Consider the following 24423-nt stretch of genomic DNA (forward strand, 5'->3'; position numbering starts at 1 on the left):
CCAAATCAGAGGGGTACTCTTTTTTGTAAAAATGCTTACTGTGAATGGCTGCTTGTTACTCAAATTTATTGATACTAGCACACTTTCTCCATAATCATATAAAATGTATGATTGATTTTTTTTAAATTGTGATTTATATGGTAACAATTGTAAGCTTTCCTTTGCGGCTCATTCAAATATTAAAAAGTGCAAGTGTATTGCCCATATGTCATAATTATTTCAATGGGCCAAGATGATGACAAGATTTAAACCACACCAAGCTTACCTGTTAGTACGTCTCCTGATGAAGTGCCCCATGACAAAATGCTTTGAGGGCGTGGTTTTCAGTCCAATGCCTTAACCGTCTCTGTCTTGTCCAGCTCCGGTGATTGCTCGTGCCAGCAGCGCTTGGACACTTTTCCTAAACAGCCGTGGCCACCGGTTATTGCTGTATACATGCTGGGGTGATTGTTTGCTACCTTAAACCTATGTGTACAGTATGTGAGCTTTTGTACTTATAGTAAAATTTACTGAAAATACGCTCATTGTGTGCTTCTTCCACTTTCTTCTACTGTATGTGAATCTTTTGAGTGAGCTTGGATAAGATCAGCAGCACTACATGAGAGATAGAATTCTGGACAGACCACATATAATCATCTGGACTTTTGTATGTATATAGCAATCACATCTTAAATGATTAAAGATACATTTGGGTGTGCTTCCTCCAGTGTGTCATGAAACAATGAACCACATATTTACAGGAAAAAATCCAAAGAGTAATGGACATGAGACACTCAACGTAGAAGAAACTGTCTTAAATACATCATTATCCAAGCATCATCTTATCACTTGGTTGATGTTTCAATTCCACAGAACCATTCTAAAGACAGTTAAGGAGGGACAAAAATCCAACAGGTATAGTTTGCATACATGTTGGATTGTTTTCCCTTCTCAGCTGTCGTGAGAACGGTTCTTTGGAACTGAAATGTTGACCAAACGTTATGATGAACCAAATGTTATTATCTTCTTTGGTGTGTGCCCTAATGTCCATTGCTCTTTGGATTTTTTTCCTGTGTCTGTGTATATATAATATATACACACACACAAACACAGACACACACACACACACACACACACACACACACACACACACACACCTCCATCCGAACTAGCTGGTCATACCTAATTTGTTACTTGTGTTACTTCATCTAGCAGCATTTTGGAATACTGAATATTGTATGTTAAGTTGCTGGCTATGGTATGCACAAATCCACATATATGAAGAATACAGAGGGTGCAGCTGCATGCCACTGCTTTAATCCTGTTGCCTAGGGCCCAATTTAAGTGGCCTTTATACAAGTCTCATTCTGCATACTGGATGAATTGGTGCATGTATATTAGTGTCACATAATTCCCTGTGAATAATGAGTAAAAATCTATCTGGTCAGAATAAAGGGGTTTATTCTAGTTCATTCTTTCTGACAAAATCCTTCTTAGATGGACAAAACCATGTGCACTGCAGGGGGGCAGATGTAACATGTGCAGATAGAATTAGATTTGGGTGAGTTTTTTTGTTTCTGTGCAGGGAAAATACTGACTGCTTTATTTTACACTGCAATATAGATCTCACTTTGAAGAAAAACCCCACCCAAATCTAATTCTCTCTGCACAAGTTACATCTGCCCCACCCGCAGTGCACATGGTTTTGTCCATCTAAGAAGGATTTTGTCAGAAAGAATGAACTAGAATAACCCCCAAAGTGTTTTTTTTTCTAAAGAAGCTAATACATATTAGAGATGTGCGGGTTCGGATTTACCCGTATTTGCCCGGATCTCAAAACGGGATCTTATTGGCTATCAGCTGTCACATGTTTTGGCTCCAAAACATGTGACAGCCGGATAGCCAATAAGATGAGATCTCATCTCATACATATGTATGTTATTCCATTCCCCATTCTTTGCAGGATATTCAGCTATTACAATATAATATACAGTAATTATATTTTTGTTTGTTATTGTATTTTTCATAGAATACAGTGAAAGGGGTAAAAGTTTTGTTCCAGTACCCATTCTCCTCCTCCATGCAACGTATGTGTGTGATCACTGAGGTTATTGGAGAGGATGAGTTGCGAGTTTACATGAAGGGAGCTCCGGAGATGGTGGCCAGTTTTTGCAGACCAGAAACAGGTGTACAAACATGCTAATGTCACTTTAGAGGACCAATATAAAATACTTTGAATTTAAAATATGCATAGATATGTTCTGTATGTAGCAAATATTATACTATGATGGATCTTCTTGTATCTTAAATATTATTCTGCTTTACTGTGTGAATTTTTAAATTATTTTGGAATTTTAAACTAGCTGATTATTGTGTCCTGGATGAATAAATTATGTTAAAGGCTATCATAACTGTAGGCACAATTACATTGAAGTCTTATTATGAAGATGTTTGGTACAGAATTTTTACTAACAGCGTTGGCTCTTACATCTGAGGAGGAGTGCCGCGATGTGGGCCACCCTCCCTTGCCGCCGCGCTCGTGGCCCTCTCCAGCTGCTGCCGCACATCCTAGGTCCCAGTTCCCATCACGGGGTCGGCACATGTGCAGTAGCTTTTTCAGTAATACGCATGCGCTGGCCCCCCCAGCCTCTATGGGCTGCTTTTGCAGCAGCCCCCAGACGCATAATCAGGGTCCCGGGTCCAGGGCATGCACAGTATTGTCCTCATCCTGTGCATGCGTGGAGCCAGGTTCTTATGGTCTCCAATGGGACTGCCATGGGTGACTGGCAGGTCGGACTTCCAATAGGAAGTCACTGCCATTCACAGTGAAGCCAGAACCATCTCACAGACTGCATCTGGCTTCACTTAGAGAACAGTGGCAGATTTTACCTAGGGGGCTGGAGCCCTGCAGCCCATAGGTAAAAACTGCAACTGGTTACTTTACTTATCATTATAGTTAACATCAGTTCCATGTGATTTGTACCTTAATTAAGTAGCAATTCCCCTTTCCGGTGAATCCAAGTTTCCAATCCTGTTTCCGGCTGCGGTTCTCAGCAAAGCATTGAGTCAGCCAGGAGGTCCCTTCTGACCATGCACTGGTGAATGAGGTCAGGGAATGGCTGCAGGGGCTGATGGGATATCAAGGTGGCAGAGCAAGTGTCAAGAAGCATTGAGCTTCCCTGCTGTTTTTAACCTGCAGTTCCTGGAGTTCAGATTACACAATCCTTAGATGGCAAATCTAAACATTTGCCATACTGCAATTAAGGTACAGAGTGGTACCATCGACGTTCTACCCTGAAATAAACCTGCCCCTGATCTGAAAAAAAAAATGTATATTGTACATATTCATAAGAAATTAATTTAAGCTTTTTTTCATATACAGTTCCCAAAGGGTTTTTGGATGAGCTGGAGTTCTACACTTTTCAGGGATTAAGAGTCATTGGCGTAGCATCCAAAATTCTCCAGAAAGGGAAACGGGATGATTTAGAGAGCATTGAGAGGTAAATGAAGAATACCTAACAAATTTGGTGTTCACCTAAGATGCATATTTATTACATTGCTTAATTGTATTTAGGAATATTATTAGACTAAAAAAACTAAATCATTTATTACATTTTTCTACTGCATTTATGTATATAGGTTCCCCTCAAATGAGGGAGCCACACCTACTGCCATCAACTGCCATTCCAAAATTTGTAAGTTTTGAACTAAGGAATGGCCAAAACTGCCCAAAGATACAGTAGGTGTGCCAAGCTTGTGGCATCCTATTGAAAAAGTCTCAAGGTTGTAATTGCTGCCGAAGGTGCATCAACAAAGTATTAAGCAAAGGCTGTGAATACTTATGTACATGTGAATGATTATTCTGGTTCACTCAGAAAGGCACAATCACTCTCTAATGGACAAAACCATGTGCACTGCAGGTGGGGCTGATGTAACATGTGCAGAGAGAGATGTGGGGGTTTTCTTGTTTCTGTGCAGGTTAAATACTGGCTGATTTATTTTTACACTGTAATATAGATATCAGTTTGAAGTACAAACCCCACCCAAATCTAACTCTTTCTGCACATGTTACATCATCCCCACCTGCAGTGCATATGGTTTTGTCCATTAGTGAGCGATTGTCCCTTTTTGAGTGAACCAGAATAACCCCAGTAATTTCTTAGTTTTTTTTATTTATAATAAATTAGCAAAAATCTTCAAATTCTTTTTCACGTTGTCATTATGGGGTATTGTGTGTAGAATTTTGAGGGGGAAATTAATTTATTCCACTTTGGAATAAGGCTGCAACATAACATAACAAACTGTGGAAAAAGTGAGGCACTGTGAATACATTCTGGATGCACTGTACTCAGTTGTAGACATTTCCATATACTATTGTTATCTTATCATTTATAGATAATGATACTATACTTAGCAGAATAGGATTTTATACCCTTGGATAAGCAGTGGAGATTTTTCCATCCAATATGTGTTATTCTTTGGGACATTTGGCTCTTTTACTACTCTTTGCAGTGGCAGCTGAGTAAGAAAATTGCACCTACAGTATATCCAAATTATACAGTTCCTCTGTAATATCGACTGCCAGATGAACAGGGGCACTGACATTGCAACCAGGCAATTTTTGGGCCTCAGAGCAATAGAGTTGCCGTAAAGGAAAGCTCTGAGTGTGAATTTTTCGTTTCCAGCATGAGTGGAAACATTCCCTACACATCAATCTTGTGCGCACATGTCGTCCGAATGTGACTTTACCAGGCGCCAAAATAAGGGGCCAATGAGAAGAGGCATAGCCAATGGGAAGAGGCGTGACCAGGCCTCCTACTTTAAAAAAGAGAGAAAAATTACTTAGTTTGCGTGTCTGGTATCTGATCTGACAGGTGGTGGGAAACACCCACACGTGGGGGGAAGGAGTGGACCAGCTAACCCTGCAGCTGCCTCTCTCCCCAGTCATCTCACAGCACTGTGCTGTGTGTGCGGGGATGAAGAGAGAGGTTGCTGAAGATGAAGAGAGAGTTCTCTCTCACTTTTTGCAACAGGTGAGCGAGGTCCTGTTAAAAAGTACCTTGTTCAATCTCTGATAATAATCTAAATTTAGAGATTTTTGTAGATACACTTGGCAATCAGGTGAGCAGAGCACTGTTTTTTGGTTGAGGCCCTGTCCTGAACACAAAAACAGGCCACTATTGCTGCTTTCACATTGCAAAATGATGGTTCGCCCCGGGACTTTTAAATGGGTCAGTCTTCATTTTGGGATGTTTACATCCCCACAGCAATCCGGCAATAATGCCGGTTCGCTGACATCATCGGGGGGGCACGGTAGGGAGTCGGCGCGTCATCGGGGGCAGAGGAGGAGGCAGCGCTTAGAGCTGGTGCTGCTCCAAGCGCTGCCTCCACCATAGAGTGAACGGAAATGGGTCACTCGACCCATTTAACCCATTCACACTGCCAAGCAACACTGCAACGAACCGGTTAAAACTCTGCTTTCTTACCGGTTCAAATTGCTGTGTTGCTACCCGTTTTAGAGACACGGTAACCCCTGTCACATCACACTAATTACTGGGTCAAACCGGCTTGTACCCGGTAATTAGTTGCAATGTGAAAGCAGTGGAGAACTGCCAAAACGCCAAGTAGTTGGATCTGTCTAATTACGTTTCCCATGTGTGCAGCCAAATTGGGAATAGAATCCTGTCTCTTGGTGTTCAGGTGGAATGACAGGATTGTATAGCAAGTTTAAAATAATCAACTATGTTAATAGAAGTCACTTAGAAATAACCCCATATTTTTATGTTTTGTGTTTTTTATGAAGGGATGATGTTGAATGTGACATGGAGTTTCTTGGTTTGCTAATATTAGAAAATCGTCTTAAACCTGAAACCAAGCCAGTCCTGGAGGAACTGAATGCAGCCAACATCAGGACTGTTATGATCACAGGTGTGAATGGAGGAGAAGGATATACTTTCAAGTTAAGCTGGCCATACACCTTAAGACGTATTGTCCAATCTGGCTGGTTGGATCAAAAACCTGGTAATCTAATATATTTTAAAACAAATTGTCAACTATCATTTGCGCCTATCCACTACCAGGTTTTTGTTCCAACCAGCCAGATCGGACAATAAATCTGTAGATGTATGGTCAGCTTTGCAGCACAAATTAACTTTAATTTTATTATTCTGGTTCACTCGCAATGGGAGTTTATTAGTCTGGTTCACTCGCAATGGGAAATTCCTTCTCAAATGGACAAAATCATATGCACTGCAGAGGGGGCAGAAGTAACATGTGCAGAGAGAGTTAGATTTGGGCGAGTTATCATACCTCCCAACATGACCCTCTCCAGGAGGGACAGAATGCTCTGCTCCTGGACTTAAAACAGGTGACAGCAATCATAAAGTAAGAGGAGAGTTCAGTAGAGTAGTTTGTCCCTCCTAGCATGGGTCATGGGTTGTACGAGTTATTTTGTTTCTGTGCAGGGAAAATATCGACTGCTTTATTTTTACACTGCAATATAGATCTCACTTTGAAGTAAAACCCCATCCAAATCTAATTCTCTCTGCACAAGTTACATCTGCCCCACCTGCAGTGCACATGGTTTTGTCCATTTGAGAAGGAATTTGCCTTTGCGAGTGAACCAGAATAAGGGCCAATGTTCCTTTGCATTGTAAATTCAATGTAATACTTAGGGCCAGATACACCAAGCTTCAAAAAGTGATACAGTATAGAGGAATAAACAACCAGCCCCTAACTGTCATTTTCCAAACACAGCCTGTAATGTGGCAGTCAGTAGCTGATTGACTGGTTGTTTATCACTCTCCACTTGATCACTTTTTGAAGCTTAGTGCATCTGGCCCATAGAGTGATAAGCACCTTCAGAATCAACTCAAGTAACATACCCTCCAACATGATCCATTGCATTCGGTACACAATGCTCTGCTCCTGGAGGTCCCTGGTAATGTATCATTGTCATCACCTGTGGTGAAACACCTTTCTCGTCAATTACCTAGTTCCACACAGGTGCTGGCAATCCTACATTACCAGGGAAGTCCAGGAGCAGAACATTGTGTACCGAATGCAATGGGTCATGTTGGAGGGTATGAAGTAACAGTATGAATACAGAAGTGTCCTCATACATCATTGCTGTATTTACGCCAAACAGTCCCTCTCGGCACACTAGATACTGTGAGACTCTGCTAGAGCTGGGCCTCTTTTTTTTTTTTGCAAAAATGAATATTTTAGTTTCAATGCAATATGACAAAGATCTAGCAGGAGACTTTTCTGCATATGCGACACTTGTATATCTGTGTGCGTCTGAATCTGGATATACTGTAGAGTACTGTGCTACAATGCAGTGATATTTTTCCATGCCAGTTTCAATTGTGCTTTGTTTACACACTTATTCACCTGCAGGGTATCTGGATGGTTCACAGACAATGTTTAGGTAGGCAGTCAATAGCTCAATACCAAAAGCTCATTATGCACTAGGTTTACATTGACAAAAAGTCGGCATACACTAGGTTGACATTGACAAAAGGTCGACATGCACTAGGTGTTGACACATGCACATTGTCGGCAGGGGTTGTCACTTGAAAAGTTTTTCACATGCTTTATCATCCCTGTGGGCTCTGATCGGTAATGACAAGTGAAGTGAGGTTCGGTTTACACGAATGCCCCTTTCCCACTGCAGCCTTAAAATGGTATATTGAGGGCAAAATACCGTTTAAGGCTGCAGTGGGAAAGCGCCAGAGTTGAAATACCGTTTAAAGTTAAACGGTATTTCAACCCATTTTCAAAGCAGTGTTTTAAACGGTAATCTTAATGTAAACAGGCTACAATTCAAGCGATTGGTTGTTGCCTGTGTTGTGACACTCCCCACAACCCTGAAAATCCCATTAAAGTCACAGGCACTCATTTGTGCTGTAAAAACGTTTTGAAGAGCTAAAACGTTTTACCTGCAATGGGAATGGTACTTAAATGGCATTTAAAACTGTAATCTGCTGCAGTGGGAATGCTAAATACCGTTTAAGATTACCTGTAACTTAAAACGGGTCTGCAGTGGGAAAGCAGCATTATTGGGGGTCCCCATTCTCAGGTGTTGACATTGACACCAAAAAAAACTGAAAAACTCATGTTGATCTTTGCTTGTGGCGAACTTTTGTCTGGGTAGACTGACGATGTCTACCAAGACTAAATTCACATTCACACCCAACACTCCACACACAAATAGAAAAGTGCCACATACCAAATTAACCAGCACAGTATCCTTGTCATTTCCTTTTGCGGCAGAAATGCATTTTCAGCAAAATGAGATGCCCGAATCTAGCAGTTACTGGACCTGGTGCTAGCAGAGTTACTGGACCTGGTGCTAGCAGAGTTACTGGACCTGGTGCTAGCAGAGTTACTGGACCTGGTGCTAGCAGAGTTACAGGACCTGGTGCTAGCAGAGTTACAGGACCTGGTGCTAGCAGAGTTACAGGACCTGGTGCTAGCAGAGTTACAGGACCTGGTGCTAGCAGAGTTACTGGACCTGGTGCTAGCAGAGTTACAGGACCTGGTGCTAGCAGAGTTACTAGACCTGGTGCTAGCAGAGTTACTAGACCTGGTGCTAGCAGAGTTACTGGACCTGGTGCTAGCAGAGTTACTGGACCTGGTGCTAGCAGAGTTACTGGACCTGGTGCTAGCAGAGTTACTGGACCTGGTGCTAGCAGAGTTACAGGACCTGGTGCTAGCAGAGTTACTGGACCTGGTGCTAGCAGAGTTACTGGACCTGGTGCTAGCAGAGTTACTGGACCTGGTGCTAGCAGAGTTACAGGACCTGGTGCTAGCAGAGTTACAGGACCTGGTGCTAGCAGAGTTACTGGACCTGGTGCTAGCAGAGTTACTGGACCTGGTGCTAGCAGAGTTACTGGACCTGGTGCTAGCAGAGTTACTGGACTTGGCAGCTCACTCACATCAGGCACCTCAAGCAAGGCATCTTGCCCTGCATGGTGTATTAAGGTCAAATGTATGAAGACACTTCTGTACCTGCCAAGACTCTATTGCAAAATTGGGACAGTTTAGGTTGCACAAAAGAGCAATTAATTTCTTTGGAAGGAACATTATATACTTCCTGATATGAGAGATTTCCCGCTTTCACCTTTCTGTATTAAGGCAGCTCTTACATGTGTTTACTGTATACTGTACATCTAATGTGCAGAAATGTGTGCTTCTCTGTTCAGGACATCCTATCAATAAAGAAAAGGAAAGGGTAAAGACCGACTCATATTTCCCGCATCTGCAAATCTATAACCAAAACAACTAGTCAACTATTTAAACTTGTATCCAACTGGTACATTTATTTTAAGTTCAGAACTGTCTCATTGGTTGATATGGTTCAATAAATAACAGCTACATTCTCCGGCTTTAGGTGACAATATACAAACAGCAACAACAGTTGCCAAAAACTGTGGTATGATTCCTGAGTGCAGCAAAGTGATTCTGGTGGAAGCTCTTGGACCTGACGGCTGTTCTCCAGCATCTGTTACCTATAAACTTCTAGAGTATCCACAGGATGGACAAAATAATAAAGTTCTGCAGGTCTTGACAACTTTTTACTTATTTATTTCCTTGTTTTAAGATATTTATTTATTATTTATTAACAGTTTCTTATATAGCGCACACATATTCCGCAGCGCTTTACAGAGTATAGTTGAACATTTACATCAGTCCCTGCTCCAGTGGAGCTTACGCTCTATATTCCCTATTTGGGGGGATAGGGGAAGGGGATGGCGACCAGTGCACAAGTTTGAATCAAATATGGCAATTATGATACAGTATGTAGATCCACAATAGTCAAGGTTAATTTGTAGGGGGTAAATTCCCTCCGTATTTTTTATATAGAAGCTGTGGAGGTGCACCCAGGAGAGTAAATGTTGCTGTAAAGAAAGGAAGAAAAAAGACTCTCTCTTTTTTTGGGGCACTCTTTAAGACTGATTACTCAAGGTAATCTGTAAATTTCTAGTAGTAGTTGTTAATCCTAGTTTACATCAGCTATGAGGTACCCACCATCACCCTTGCCCTTAATTTGGCGTGATCGCAGTTTGAGGCGGGCCACTCCCATATAGGATGACCCTAGTAGCAGTTGTACCGGGGTTAATAGTGTTTCACTAGTCTAAACAAAAGTGGGGGGAGCCACCCTGAAGTGGGGTTCCCCTGATGAATGTGGTTCCCTAAAATGTAACTTTCAATCGTTTATTAATTAAGATAATAGACTAGACAAAACATTTAAACAATGACACACATTACACATAAACATATATGACAGTGAGATGGTGTACCAGATAGAAACTGTATCACCTTGTAATCCTGGACAAGAATACTGAAAAGATACTGTGTCACAGATTGTTACATACAGTTAAATGCTTACCCTGTATAGTTACACTTATTACCAGGAGACCCTGGATGGGCAAATTTCAAGTGTATATAGAAAGTCACTGTGCATCAATACCTTTTTCATACGCCACGGAGGGCGTCAACATCACCATAACATTTTCAAAGTGTAAAAATCCTATAATCACTGGTGGAACAAGTATAGTATGCACATACACTTTTAATCTACGCCACGGAGGGCTCGTACACCTTTAAACCACATATATCACTGTCATAGTGTGAAATTTTAAAATTTACGAGCTAGGAAGTGCGTCACAACTCGTATTCAAACATTACACAAGTGCGCAAATTTCAACAATAATTTGTTACACCCCCTAGGTGTCTATGCAGGTATAGAAGGTGCCTCCCTTGTTCTCGGACACCGCACTAACTCCCTAAAGACTCAGTGGCCAGGAAACGTGTATGGGAGGAGAGATAGAATAGAATATCAGAGTCCAAGGTTCCTGAACGGGTACTTAGAGGTGTTCCCAAACCGACTTTATATACCCGATATAAAAGGGGTAGCAGGGTCTGGTTAGACAGGGAAGTCCCCTTCCTGTCCCGCAGAGACCGCTATTCTCCCTATCAGCTGCCGCTAATAACTAGTGGGCTTTTGTGGGTATTGTGGGAGAACACTTTTCCCCTTAGGATGTCGGAGAAAGTACAGTTGGCTCTGGGTGCCCTAGGGTGACAGGCGGCTGCTGCCCAGCTTTATATACCGAAAAGTCAGGGTGGAATTAATACATAAGTTTCTGGGGGAGGTCGCCCTTCCCTCAGGAGATGTTTTCTACACCCTGACCGGCTGCCATCAAGTTAAATCTGATGGGCCTTATGGGTATTGCGGGTGAGCGGGCCTGTGTGCACCTATCAAGGGGGTTCCTATATTATCGAGCCGGTATATGGGGGTACTGCTGCCCAGGTGAGTCCCTCTGTCCCCCTGGTTAGATAAATCTCCAGTGCAGGGTGGTCCACGGGGGCACCGTCTGGGTGAGCGACCCTCGGAGCGGTGGGATAGCCAGAAAAGGATAGAGCTGGACAGTATGCTGCTGTCCTCCACTTGTAACTTAGTACAGAGGTGAAGGGTGAGCGGTACTTCAATCCAGCAGAAAAAATGACTTTTTGAAAAGAAAAGATAGGCAGTTATGCTTGGGTTAATCCTAGACACTATAGCCTACACTCTGCAGAAGAAATGGTATAAGTTTAAGTGTCTGGCCAAGGAGTTAAATGCACTCGATATGGCTCAGTGCATGACCTTAGAGTAGGACTTTTAGAGGGGTCAGAGGTAGTCCAGCCCCAAATAGCGTCTGTGTCTTATACGGGATATAATTAAACAGATACCTGTAATGAACGCTTGCTGGTATAGTTTTGAGTGTCTGGCCAGGGAGTTAAATGCACTCGGTATGACTCAGTGCATGTCCTAAGTATAGGACTTTTGGAGGGGTCAGAGGCAATTCAGCCCTAAAGTAGCGTCAGTGCCAGATGTGGGATATCATTAAACTGATACCTGTAATGAGCGCTTACTGCGCTCCCTGCACCCGGCACCGTCAGTCAGTCTGCCCGTCAGATGCTAGCGGCTGCTAGTCACGGGAATGCATAGGATGATATCTGTCCTGAACGCCTGCTGCGCTCCCCGCACTGGGCACCGTCAGTCAGTCTGCCCGTCAGATGCTAGCAGCTGCTAGCCACGGGAATGCACTAGATGATACCTGTCCTGAACGCCTGCTGCGTTCGCTGCGCCCGACACCGTCAGTCAAACTGCCCATCAGCTGTGTGCTGCTGCTAGTTGCGGTAATGCGCACTGTAGTAGCGTCACTCCACTTTACCACCAACGATCGTTTCACCTGTAGAAAGGCTTCCTCAGGGTGCGTGTGCGGTGTCCGAGAACAAGGGAGGCACCTTCTATACCTGCATAGACACCTAGGGGGTGTAACAAATTATTGTTGAAATTTGCGCACTTGTGTAATGTTTGAATACGAGTTGTGACGCACTTCCTAGCTCGTAAATTTTAAAATTTCACACTATGACAGTGATATATGTGGTTTAAAGGTGTACGAGCCCTCCGTGGCGTAGATTAAAAGTGTATGTGCATACTATACTTGTTCCACCAGTGATTATAGGATTTTTACACTTTGAAAATGTTATGGTGATGTTGACGCCCTCCGTGGCGTATGAAAAAGGTATTGATGCACAGTGACTTTCTATATACACTTGAAATTTGCCCATCCAGGGTCTCCTGGTAATAAGTGTTACTATACAGGGTAAGCATTTAACTGTATGTAACAATCTGTGACACAGTGGGGGAAATTTACTAAAGGAAATTTGTAAAAAAAATAGGTGTATTTGTATCCAGAAATACACTTATTTTTGACATTTACTATCCCGAAAATACGGCAATTTGTATTCTTATTGATGTGCTATCAATACGAATACGAATTGCCGTATTTTCGGGATAGTAAAAGTCAAAAATAAGTCTATTTCTGGATACAAATACACCTATTTTTTACAAATTTCCTTTAGTAAATTTCCCCCAGTATCTTTTCAGTATTCTTGTCCAGGATTACAAGGTGATACATTTTCTATCTGGTACACCATCTCACTGTCATATATGTTTATGTGTAATGTGTGTCATTGTTTAAATGTTTTGTCTAGTCTATTATCTTAATTAATAAACGATTAAAAGTTACATTTTAGGGAACCACATTCATCAGGGGAACCCCACTTCAGGGTGGCTCCCCCCACTTTTGTTTAGACTAGTGAAACACTATTAACCCCGGTACAACTGCTACTAGGGTCATCCTATATGGGAGTGGCCCGCCTCAAACTGCGATCACGCCAAATTAAGGGCAAGGGTGATGGTGGGTACCTCATAGCTGATGTAAACTAGGATTAACAACTACTACTAGAAATTTACAGATTACCTTGAGTAATCAGTCTTAAAGAGTGCCCCCAAAAAAGAGAGAGTCTTTTTTCTTCCTTTCTTTACACACTCTATATTCCCTACCACATGTACACGCACACACAGACATTCTGTTGGAAGCCAATTAACCTACGAGTATATTTTTGGATTGTGGAGGAAACCGGAGTACCCGGAGGAAACCCACACAAGTATGGGGAGAATATACAAACTCTGCACAGTTAGGGCCATGTTGGGAATCAAACCCATGACCTCAGTGCTGTGTGACAGTAATGCTAACCATTACACCATCCGTACTACCCCCTTTTGATGCCTAATCAAAGGTTTGGGGGACAATCTCTTGTTTCATCTTTTTCATATACAAGTAATATTCAGTTGTATTTTGTCCTGTTTTATACTGACTGAGATATAGGAGGTTATTCTGGTTGGTGCGTAAATTTCCGAATTCTTTCGGAGCGGTCCGCACGCCACGCTGTGCTGACATCGTACGAAGAAACGCCCACCGGTCCTCCGCATACAGACGGACTCACACTTTAAGAACAGGGCGTGTTTACGGACGACATCCAAACCTTGCATGTGCGGTGGACACGCACATATTCTGCACAGTCTTACAGCGTTTGCACGGTCTTACCGCGTCAGAACGGACGAGAACCTGCCTTTCAGCATATATTTGTGTGTTTTGTAATGGTCCATTTAAGCTGCAATGGTTCCAATTGAAGCAATGAAAAGAGTGTAATTAATGAGTAATGAGTAAAGGAGTGGATTGTATTGTGTTCAGCTGACATTGGTTCAGGTGCGGCCGTACTGATTGGGCATTCCGAATGCCTAGCGCATGACCGAGTGGTGTCCGCAAAGAAATACTTGCTTATGGACACTGCATATTTCTTGCCTTTTGGTTCGTTTGCAGTCGGTGTTCTGTCCGAATGCACGCCTACCATAATTAGTGCACTCCCTCGTGTACGCCCATGTTTACGTCCAGTTTAGCCCACTTTGAAACTACGCCCCTGTGTACTTCCGAATGACGCCCATAATACGCCCATATCTCCTGAGTGAATGTGGTGCACATTTCTGTACGGTATTAGTAAGAACGAGTAAGGAGACCTTGCATGGCACATGCGCATAGCTTTGCCCACGCATGCGCAGACGGTTAAAAAACAACATCCAAAAGAATTCGGAAAATTACGCATCGACCAGAATAAGGCCCTTAGTGATAAAACATTAGAAAAATACTATGATCCTCACTAAGAAGAGCAAAGCAAATGCAAAAAAGGCACATTTGCTTAGGGAGAAACTGTGTTGTAATTCTTTTTTTTTTATCCCTTGTATTGCCAGGTTAGACAGAATAGAGAACATTTAATCAGGAGGTTGAAATTGAATAATAAATAAATGCTGCAAACAAATGTTTCTCAAAAACTGTACATGTTGCTCTTTACTGGGCAGCAGAACCATTAAAGGGGCCATACCTGCAGCACCAGCAGCACCATTTTTCTCCACCATACCTGCACACTCTCCCAGAATGGCTGGGAAAAGTGGGCAAGGGTCTCTCATCCTAGATCCCCCATAATCTTGCCCCACATACCTGCACTTATCTCTGTTGCATTCTCTAAGTGGGTGGGCTAGTGATGATTTGCCCCCTGCATTGCAATGCTTGTAATGGTGGAATTGCATAGTGGGGTGGGACTGCAATGATGCAATCACGCCCCCACATTCCAGACCATCCCCTTTTTATAGTCTTGGCTCCTATTAAGCCAACATGGCTCCTCCCTCCCTTCTGGCACAGCCAAAAAGTCAGAAAGTATGCTGTGTGCACCCACAGCTGCGACCTTGCTGGGCAGATATATACTTGAGATTTAGATCATTATATTGTTACTAGTTGGCAAATAATACACAACTGAAACTAGTGCATAGCAACAGTCTTGTTTATGCTGTGAATTGTGCTCAATTTCAGCATTTAAATTAAAATATAAATTAATGTAAATTTAGTTATAGTGGAGACTATAGATTCTATGTACTAAGCCTTGGAGAGAGATAAAGCGGATGGAGGAAAGTACCAGCCAATCAGTACCTGTCATTTTTCAAGCCCAGTGTGGGTTTCTCTAACATCCGCGGCAATACATCGCCGGCTACCGCAGACATAATTATCGCATATGCACTAACGGTACTTATGTAGTAACTGGGCTGCCGATTTTGAAATCGGGTCCATCGCATCGCATCGCACCCGACCAGATCGCATGCGATGCGATGCGATGCGATGGACCCGATTTTTCCATAGGATTCAATGTTAAAATGGACTGAGTCCATTTCAACATGGAATTCAATGGGAAAAGGGGTCCTTTTCATACCCCTACTATCCAAGTGGGCATGGAGTTGGATATAAACCTGTGGCGAGCGTAGCGAGCCACCGAGCCCGAAGCGTGGCGAGCGTAGCGAGCCCCGCGAGGGGACACAGAATACCGTCCCCTCGCGGGGCTCGCTTCGCTCGCCACGCTTCGGGCTCGGTGGCTCGCTACGCTCGCCACAGGTTTATATCCAACTCCATGCCCACTTGGATAGTAGGGGTATGAAAAGGACCCCTTTTTCCCATTGAATTCCATGTTAAAATGGACTCAGTCCATTTTAACATTGAATCCTATGGAAAAATCGGGTCATCGCATCGCATCGCATCGTATGCGATGCGATGCGATATCGCATCGCATCGCATCTGATTGTATGCCTTAACTTAAGGCATACAATCAAAAAATCGGCAGCCCAGATACTACATAAGTACCGCACTAACAAATGAGATAATTATGGGGACATCTCTTGTGTTAAGAGCTGTCCTTTGCGATCTGGCCAGCGATGTGCAGAGGGTCCCAGTGTCTCCCCCTCCCTCCCTTACCTGGCTGGGTGCTGCTGCGGGCGGGCTCTCCTCCTCCTCCCTGCACCCAGAAGAGGAATTACAGTGCAGGGAGAAGAAGGCCACTGGTACGGGCAGCACAGCAGGTTTTCCTGCATAGCAAAATGCGGTAAAACCCAGATAACGGGGAATCCTGCCCCCAGTCTGTAACATGACAATTAGGAGCTGATTGTCTGGTACTTTAATCTCTATCTAAGTCATAGTACATAGACCCCTATACCTGTTAAATGTTCTCATTTACCTTTGACGGTGTCTGGCTGATGTACTCTGCTGAATGTACTGTGTCATGATTCCATAAAAAATATAATAAAATTATTTTCTGATAGAAGGATATTTCCATCAGTATTCAAGAAATATTGGATACAAAAAAACAGGAAAGGGATTATCATTTTTCAATGAGTGGAAAAACATATGAAAATCTGGAGAAACACTTTGAGGATTTACTACCAAAAGTAAGTTTAGTTCTGTTTATGCGCTAGTACCTCCATCTTGGCTTTCCACCAGATGTCAGCTGCCATTCCACTTCCTTCTGAATGTGCACGCATAGGTAAGTGTACCTCAGAGCACCCTTACATATTGTGTATGCATAGGCGTGCGCATATTGAGTGTTAGGGGTGCACAGGCACCCCCTAATGCTGTGCCCACCCTACCGCTATCAATACCTTTTACCAAAGATTTTAGCTTTTTACAAGAAGCGCCCCTCAATCAATTATGTGTGTTTTGAATTGTAAATCGTACCTACCTGCTTCATCCATATATGAATTTGACTGTGTTTGCTACACAGAGAAATTAGAAGAATAAAACTGAATAGGCATGAGATTATGGTGCGGCTGAGAGACGTTTTGTATTGTAGCGAGTGACCATAGACGATGGTAGACACGCCTGATTGGCGGTGTTAGACACACCCAATGGGAGGGGTTATATATACCCAGGGTTTAAAGTGGTCATGCAGAGGTGGGGGAACTCATTACTCTATGCCACCTAATTACCCCCCTTTTCCTCCCCCAATTAGGCAGAGCCATAGCCAGTGTTAGGGATTTTGGCATCCCCATGCAAACTAGAATGCTTTCCTGTAAGAATTACTGTGCAGGGCCAATGTGGAGGTTAAAATGTTCCACCGCACCATTAGAGGTGGTGGAACTCAGTTCCACCCCATTCCCCCTCACTTTAATCCCTGTATATGCCCAATACGTGGTTCTTGGCACACCCCTTTGAAGGTGCACCCCCTAATAAAATGTGCTGCGCACACCTATGTGTTTATGTGCTGTTGAACAGCACTACCGGAACATTGCGGCACATCAATGATATATATATATATATATATATATATATATATATATATATATACTCGATACCTCCTGGCCTTGGCAGATCCAGTAAGGAGAAGCGGCACTCCACGGTCTTATGACAAGTTATATTTTTAATCCATCAGGTGAAAAATGAACATATCAGTCGACGTTTCAAGACCGACAGGTCTTTTCTTCAAGACTAGTACAATAAGTTGCAAATAGTGCTGTGCTAGGTCACATATATATATATATATATATATATATATATATATATATATATATATATATATATATTTTATAACGTTTAGGTAATGTAAAGCTGGCCATACACGTCAAGATTTAGGGGTATTCAATCTTGGATGCTATTTCCGCCAGTGGAAATAGCGGCCGCTGCCTACTCCATGCTGCCGTCTCTGACAGTAATGAAGGCAGATTTTGATAAAACAGATCTGAAACGGCCCGGAATGTTAAATTCACAGCTGATTTTCAAAATCCACGCCACTTATGAACAGCATGCCCACTTTCCGACACTCAACAGCCGGAGCATTGAATTCCGGCTGTCGAGTTTCAATCGAGCTGAGCAAAAAAGGCCCAGGAATTCCAAAATGAAAACCGCCCTTATAGTCCAATCTGGCTGGTTGGATCAAAAATCTGGTAAACTCTCAATGACAATTTTTGATCCAAGAGTGTCATTTGCTCCAAGAGTTACCAGATTTTTGTTCCAACCAGGCAGATAGGACAGAAAAGCTTTAGGTGTATGGCCAGCTTTAGTTAATACATATCCTGACATGGTAAACTGAATCATATAAGCATTATGTATTGCCACAATATGTGGCAATGCATAATGCTTCTTTCCATCGGGACAAAATAAATAGAACCACCCACACTGTATAATAGAGCAATTGCTTCATATTGGTTACTGTAGTGCAACATGAACACCATAATAAAACAGATTATTATTAGACTAGCTATGGGTTACTGAAGCTTACTGTTAGAGGCCGCATTAGCGGCGCTTGCCCGGCGCAGTCGGGTCCTGCAGCGCTGATCCCGGCAACAGTTGCTAGACGCTCAGCACGTCTCTCCCTGCCAGCAGAAGCTCTGATGCTGATTTTAGTTTTACCATCTATACCCCTATTTATACTGTATTTTATCAACACACCCTGTACGTTATCTTGTAATTTGTTTTTTTGTTTGCTATGCACGGCGCTGCGGACACTTTGCCAGTACACCTGTGGCAGCATGTAGCTGCTCTCTGTTACTACTCAGGGGTGGACACACAGGAAGCAGCCTTTATAAGGGATTAATTTGGGCTGCTCCAATGCCGGTTATAGAAGTGCTTGGAGACTGCTGTCACTTTGCTGGCTTATCTCTTGATTCCTGAATCTAATCCTGCTGGTTATCTCCTGTTACCTGAATCCCGGGAAGTTACCTCTGGTTACCTCCAGGCTGCTCATTCCCTTTCCCCTGCAAAGCAAGTACCATCTAGCTTTTTGTTATACTCTATATTGGTAGGGAGATTAGCAGACATTCCTTATTAGCTGTGTGAGGTCAGCTTCCCAGTTTGGGCCTGTGCTTAGGCCGTGGCATTAGGCCACACCATTCAGTGTATGTATAAACTTTAGTTATCACTGTTTGTCCGTGTCTTGATACTCTGTATTTGTATTCATCCTTGTTATTAGTCATTGCACCTTCCTTGTCAGAGTTTATGTATCTCAGTCCTTGCTCCTTGTACCCCTTCTTGTCTCTCAGTCCTGTTGTTTAGTTTTAGGTTCGTTTTCTGTAGGCAGTGTAGTCGGGGCCGGTGCAAGGCACCGCCCCAGGCGAGTCGGGGTGGGGGCGCCCCGGTGCCGGGGGGAGGTGGTACCTGTGGAAAAAACTTGCGGCCCGGCGTGAAAATAACTAGCGCCGCCACGCGCATAGCGCTAGTTATTTTCTATTCACTACAGGGACCCCGCCGGCCGCAGCCAGCTTTATACACATGACGGCGCCGCAGGTACCCCTGTGGCACGGACACCCCTGACCGCTCCAGCATCACTGCAGGGACGCCGGGGCCGCAAGTTTTTTACACAGTTCGCTGGGGGTGAGTGGCGAACTGCCGCCCTCCAGGTGCCAGCGCCCTAGGCAAATGCCTAGAGCTGCCTAGTGGTGGCGCCGGCCCTGAGTGTAGTTCCAAGCTTGCTGCTCCCTACCGGTAGTTGGGACCTTGGGGTTAAGTCTACACTGCCACTTGCCGACGTAATACCAGGCGGCATACCAAGTACCAGGAGACGTATACAGTCTTATGGGAAAGGGGCTGTTATTGGCAAGAAGGCTTGCTTGTGTGCTCTGTAGACTTAGGCCTGGGTGTCCTGGGTGGCTAGCCAGAAGACGTCCAGAAGCCCCTCGGCTGAAGACCTGTTTCCCTAGGAAAACCCTGCTAGGGTACATCAATGCTCCCTGGTGAGTGTAACACTTACGAGGGCTGAACGGTGGGAAAAACAGGTGGCCAACTATGCTTCATATTGTTTTTATGGATGCCACTATTGTAAAATGAATCAAGAATTGCCTCTAGTATACCTTAAATACTTAATTATATTATTTATTATTCATTATGTATTATTCTCACTTAAATCAAGAATAAGAAAATATGCAATGTAATTTATTATGCAAATATAATGTCTGACAACGAGGACTCATTTGCTTTAATGTTTGACTTGCTTTTGCATATTTATTAGCATTTAATTCAATGTTGTACTGTTTTACAGTTACTAATGAATGGTACAGTTTTTGCCAGAATGTCTCCTGGGCAAAAATCAACTATTATAGATGAATTTCGAAAACTGGAGTAAGTATTGCCATGATTAGTGCTAGCTCAGCCATCCACAAGGGGGGTTCAATAAATAAGGTAACAAGACCTCTCATTAGGTAAATGTATTTAACTCATACATACAGATTCCGCTTAGCTCATTGTTAATGCAGTTGTACCATACAGGTAACCTAGTCATGCTATAGGAATCTCACATGAAGGCCCACTAAGTTGTACTACGGCATGTAATTACACAGCTTCACCGCTGGGGGATGATTGTTCCACTAATAAAAACTCAAACAGCACAGTGAAAGCAAATATTTTATGTTGATATTCAGTTACAATCCTAGTGAATTTACAGTATAGCAGCCTGTGCTTTCCACTGTCATTGGCTGTGGGCATCTCTGACAGTAAAAGAGCACAGTAAAAGCAAATATTTTATTATGCTGACATTCTGTTATGACAGTGGTGGTGTCGACACAAACTGCCGACGTACCAATATGTATATGGTGTAGCAAGGAGTTAAGTGCAATACACAGGAGTAACAATACTCAAAAGGTGGTTCACAAAATAAATGATACTGTTTGATGCCCAGAAGGGGTTAAGGAGAAACAGCCACACAATGACCTCTCCAATGTAAAGGCTAGGTGGAATACCCAATACACTGGAGGAGGCAAATGACTATTGTGGGAGCTGCCAAGTTACAGCCAAGCTATGGGTCTGTAAGGTGACACCACAGATCCCAGCAGCCTGCCTAAGCTGTAACCAGACAAACTCCAGAGGCACACAAACAAACAAACACACAGGCTGAGCAGTTTCTATCCTAGCTATCTAGCAAGGATTCTAACTGACAGACAAACACACATGGGCTAAACAGTTTCTATCCTGACTAACTAGAAAGGATTCTAACTGAACTGGCAGAGATTCAAGGTAATACTGGCAGGAAGCTGTGAGACAAAATTCAGCAGCACTTGTCTAGCCAGAAAGGAAGACTTATAAAGCAGGTGCTGCCGACGCCCCCACTCAGATATCACAGACTGTGAGCACCAAAACCAGGGCCGGAGTTCCTGCTGTGAACAGATTGCCTGTCTCCACTGCAACAGCAAAAACCCGGACCGGAGTGCATGCTATGCTCAGGTTACTTACTAACATATTCATAGTTATGAATTTATAACATGACCTGCAGCTAGGCATCCATTTTGAAGGCAGGTGGAAAATGGCACTCAGCAGTGTGTATTAAGATGAGCCTTACAATGTAAAAAAATAACCAGCATGAAATTGATAACAGAGCAGATTTTTACATTATTAATCAAAAGCGTACACCGTGTGTCCTTTGTGGGAACCGAACAGTAGGGAAAGGGTATGGTAATCATTGGCAAACCAACTAAGCCAAGAGAGCCACTGAGGCACGGGATGTCATATAGTCATATGGTGGCGCTCAGTTAATTGTCTATTATGTTTATCCTATCGATAGTGCCGAATAAAAGTGCACTGAAACGTTGACTAAAAGACACAGCATTGTCGACTTTTTATTTAGAAATGAGTGCCGCACCAACAACTTCTATCCTGCTTTGCAAGGAAGCTGTGAAGGCACCGTTGACAGGTGTTTGATGTTATACAGGAGTGCCGGACCGCAGTGTTCTCTAACATTGTACTGTCAAGGCACCCAGCGAACAGTGCTACAACATTGTGGCACGATTCTAAAGTCTTTGCATTCTTCATTGCGGTAAAACACTACTGGACACAGTCCAAGGAGTCATCATCCGTTACCCGCATCTATTGGAATATGGCTGAAGGAGGCATCAGTGATGCAGATATTCCTTCCTGGAGACATCTTTAGCTTTACCGACACAGAGGCTGAAACTATCTTGGAAAAAGAATGCCTGAATGAGCTATCAGTCTACTCCATTGGACAAAATCTATAAAGATCTGTTACGTCTAAAGAAATGTGAAAGAGATTTTCAGCTCCACGGCATCTGCCTCAGCGATTACTACCGCTCCAAAATGATACCACGGGGCTTCAGAATGAAAAACTGCCCCACCATAGGCAGGTATGATCCCCTCTTCTGCCAAAAGTGGGTGGGGATCCTGAACAAGTGCTCTTTTGATTTAATGCTACTTGTGATTGAGCAAGCCAAGAAAGAATCCATCTCCATTAAAGAAAAGATCACCTTAATGGAGAGTAAAAACCTACCAGCCCTTGAGATGGATACGTATAATAAATAGCTTGACCAATTGAGCAACCAGCTAATTATTTTCGAGCCTGAAGACGAGCATTAAAGCTCAAAACATTGCTTGACCAAGACCGTCGTGCCTGTCATTTATTCATTTATTGCCGCTGATAAGCCTCCCACCGTCTATGTATACTACAATGGAGATTCCCATAGGGATAGACACCGGGGCATGTTGTTGCTGGACTGCCTTCTCTGCTTGATATATATATATATATATATATATATATATATATATATATTTGCAGGGAAAAAAAAAACAGAAAGAAATGCACCAAATGAGCAATATTATTAGATACATTGGTACTTATGTATTATCTGGACTCCCATGTTAAATGCACCCCATTTTTTCATACCCCTACTATCCAAATACGCATGGAGTTGATTTTATATAGTGTGGCGAGCGCAGCGAGCCACCGTGCCCGAAGCGTGGTGAGCGCAGCGAGCCCCGCGAGGGGACACGGTCTCATAAGAAAAACGGGAGCCCAGATATTACATAAGTACCGATACATTTAATGGACAATAATGCTCACATACATTGCAGTTTAAAATCATGTACTTGCCAGCATGATAGATCACAGTCACAGCAAGAACTCCCGACAGATGAACCGGGGCAGCCGCCACTCAGCTGCAGACCACGAGACCTTGGACCGTGACGCCGGAGCCGCACACTGAAGTCAGATGTAAAGCCAGCTGGACCACAGGTCGAAGGAAGACACTGCGTCGGAACGAACAAGCCACCCCCAACGCGTTTTGTCACTGGAACGGACTTCATCAGGGGGTCCGTTCCAGTGACGAAGCATGTTGGGTGTGGCTTGTTCATTAAGATAAGCCAGCGGTCCTCAAACTATTTTGCTCTGGGACTCCATCAGATAATAAATATAATTACAGGACCCCAGCAAGTTAGTACAGAAGGTCATCACGTGTAGTCAGCAGACATCACATGGCAGTATTGTGGCGGCACAAAATGATAGGAGGAGTCTTAATTTACAGACAATTCAACAGATTTTTCAGACTCTTTGAATCACTGACTGAGATTAGAAAAGTAATCAGCCTGATGCTCAGCAACATGGAGTCGCGACCCCATGCTGAGAAGGTCGCGACCCACTTTGGGGTCAGGACCCACAGTTTGAGAACCACTGAGATAAGCTAATACACAAATGGTTTTTATTACTTCTCTGAATTCTAAGAAACAATCTAGTTTACTGTAACATATTTATTGTCACAAATTTTAAAAATGGTGATAAATAAAATAAGTTGTTAAGTGAATGCAACAATTGTGTTTTGCAGCTACTATGTGGGGATGTGTGGAGATGGAGCCAATGATTGCGCCGTAAGTACACATAACTTTACAGTGTATTTCTATATTTGATGGAGTATAAGTAATGTCCTTTCATTAACTATCCAGTTGTTAACAATCTTGAATTTTAAAAAGCAGCCTCAGATTTTGTAGATTTAGCCTATGATGACCAAGAGTTATACAGATCTTCACTTTTATAGTCATCATATTAAAAAATCTTAATACAGGCCAAGGTGTCATAATATCAACAGAACCACCTAGCCTACTATGGCTGTTTGAAAAATACAGTTACATATTGGTAGCTCTAATAGCTGCTTGCCTTTAAATCAAACTTGGCGATATTCTGGTGGCCCCCGGCAATCAGCTCAGCATGGTGTGTGTGTGTGTGTGTGTGTATGTGTGTGGGAAGGGGGGGGGGGGGTAGGGTTGGGGTTTGCAGCATCTGGGGGAGTGGCAGACTGGGGGTGATGCTGGGTAGAGGCAAAGCTCATAACTCGTACAGATGTAGCTGCACTCATCGTTGCTGCAGGAGTGCCATAAACGTAACCTAAACACTCCATAGGAATCGCACATTAAGATACACTAAGTTGTACTAAGTCATGTAATTACACACCTTCACCGCTTGAGGGTGATT

At 43.2% G+C, this 24423-nt stretch overlaps 1 protein-coding gene across 1 annotated transcript in view; it reads left to right on the forward strand.

Annotated features, from left to right (window-relative positions):
• The window catches only part of LOC146062974 (putative cation-transporting ATPase 13A4), a 74406-nt gene that overhangs the window by 34594 nt on the left and 15389 nt on the right, over nt 1–24423 (forward strand). The window contains exons 16-22 of the mRNA XM_083174984.1: nt 2009–2165; nt 3362–3479; nt 5783–5907; nt 9374–9543; nt 16511–16636; nt 20218–20297; nt 23780–23822. Coding sequence (XP_083031110.1) covers nt 2009–2165; nt 3362–3479; nt 5783–5907; nt 9374–9543; nt 16511–16636; nt 20218–20297; nt 23780–23822 — 819 coding nt within the window. The remainder of the gene's footprint in view (nt 1–2008; nt 2166–3361; nt 3480–5782; nt 5908–9373; nt 9544–16510; nt 16637–20217; nt 20298–23779; nt 23823–24423) is intronic.

Source organism: Crinia signifera, chromosome 3 (genome assembly GCF_055691185.1).
Source record: "Crinia signifera chromosome 3, ASM5569118v1, whole genome shotgun sequence".
NCBI lineage: Eukaryota > Metazoa > Chordata > Amphibia > Anura > Myobatrachidae > Crinia > Crinia signifera.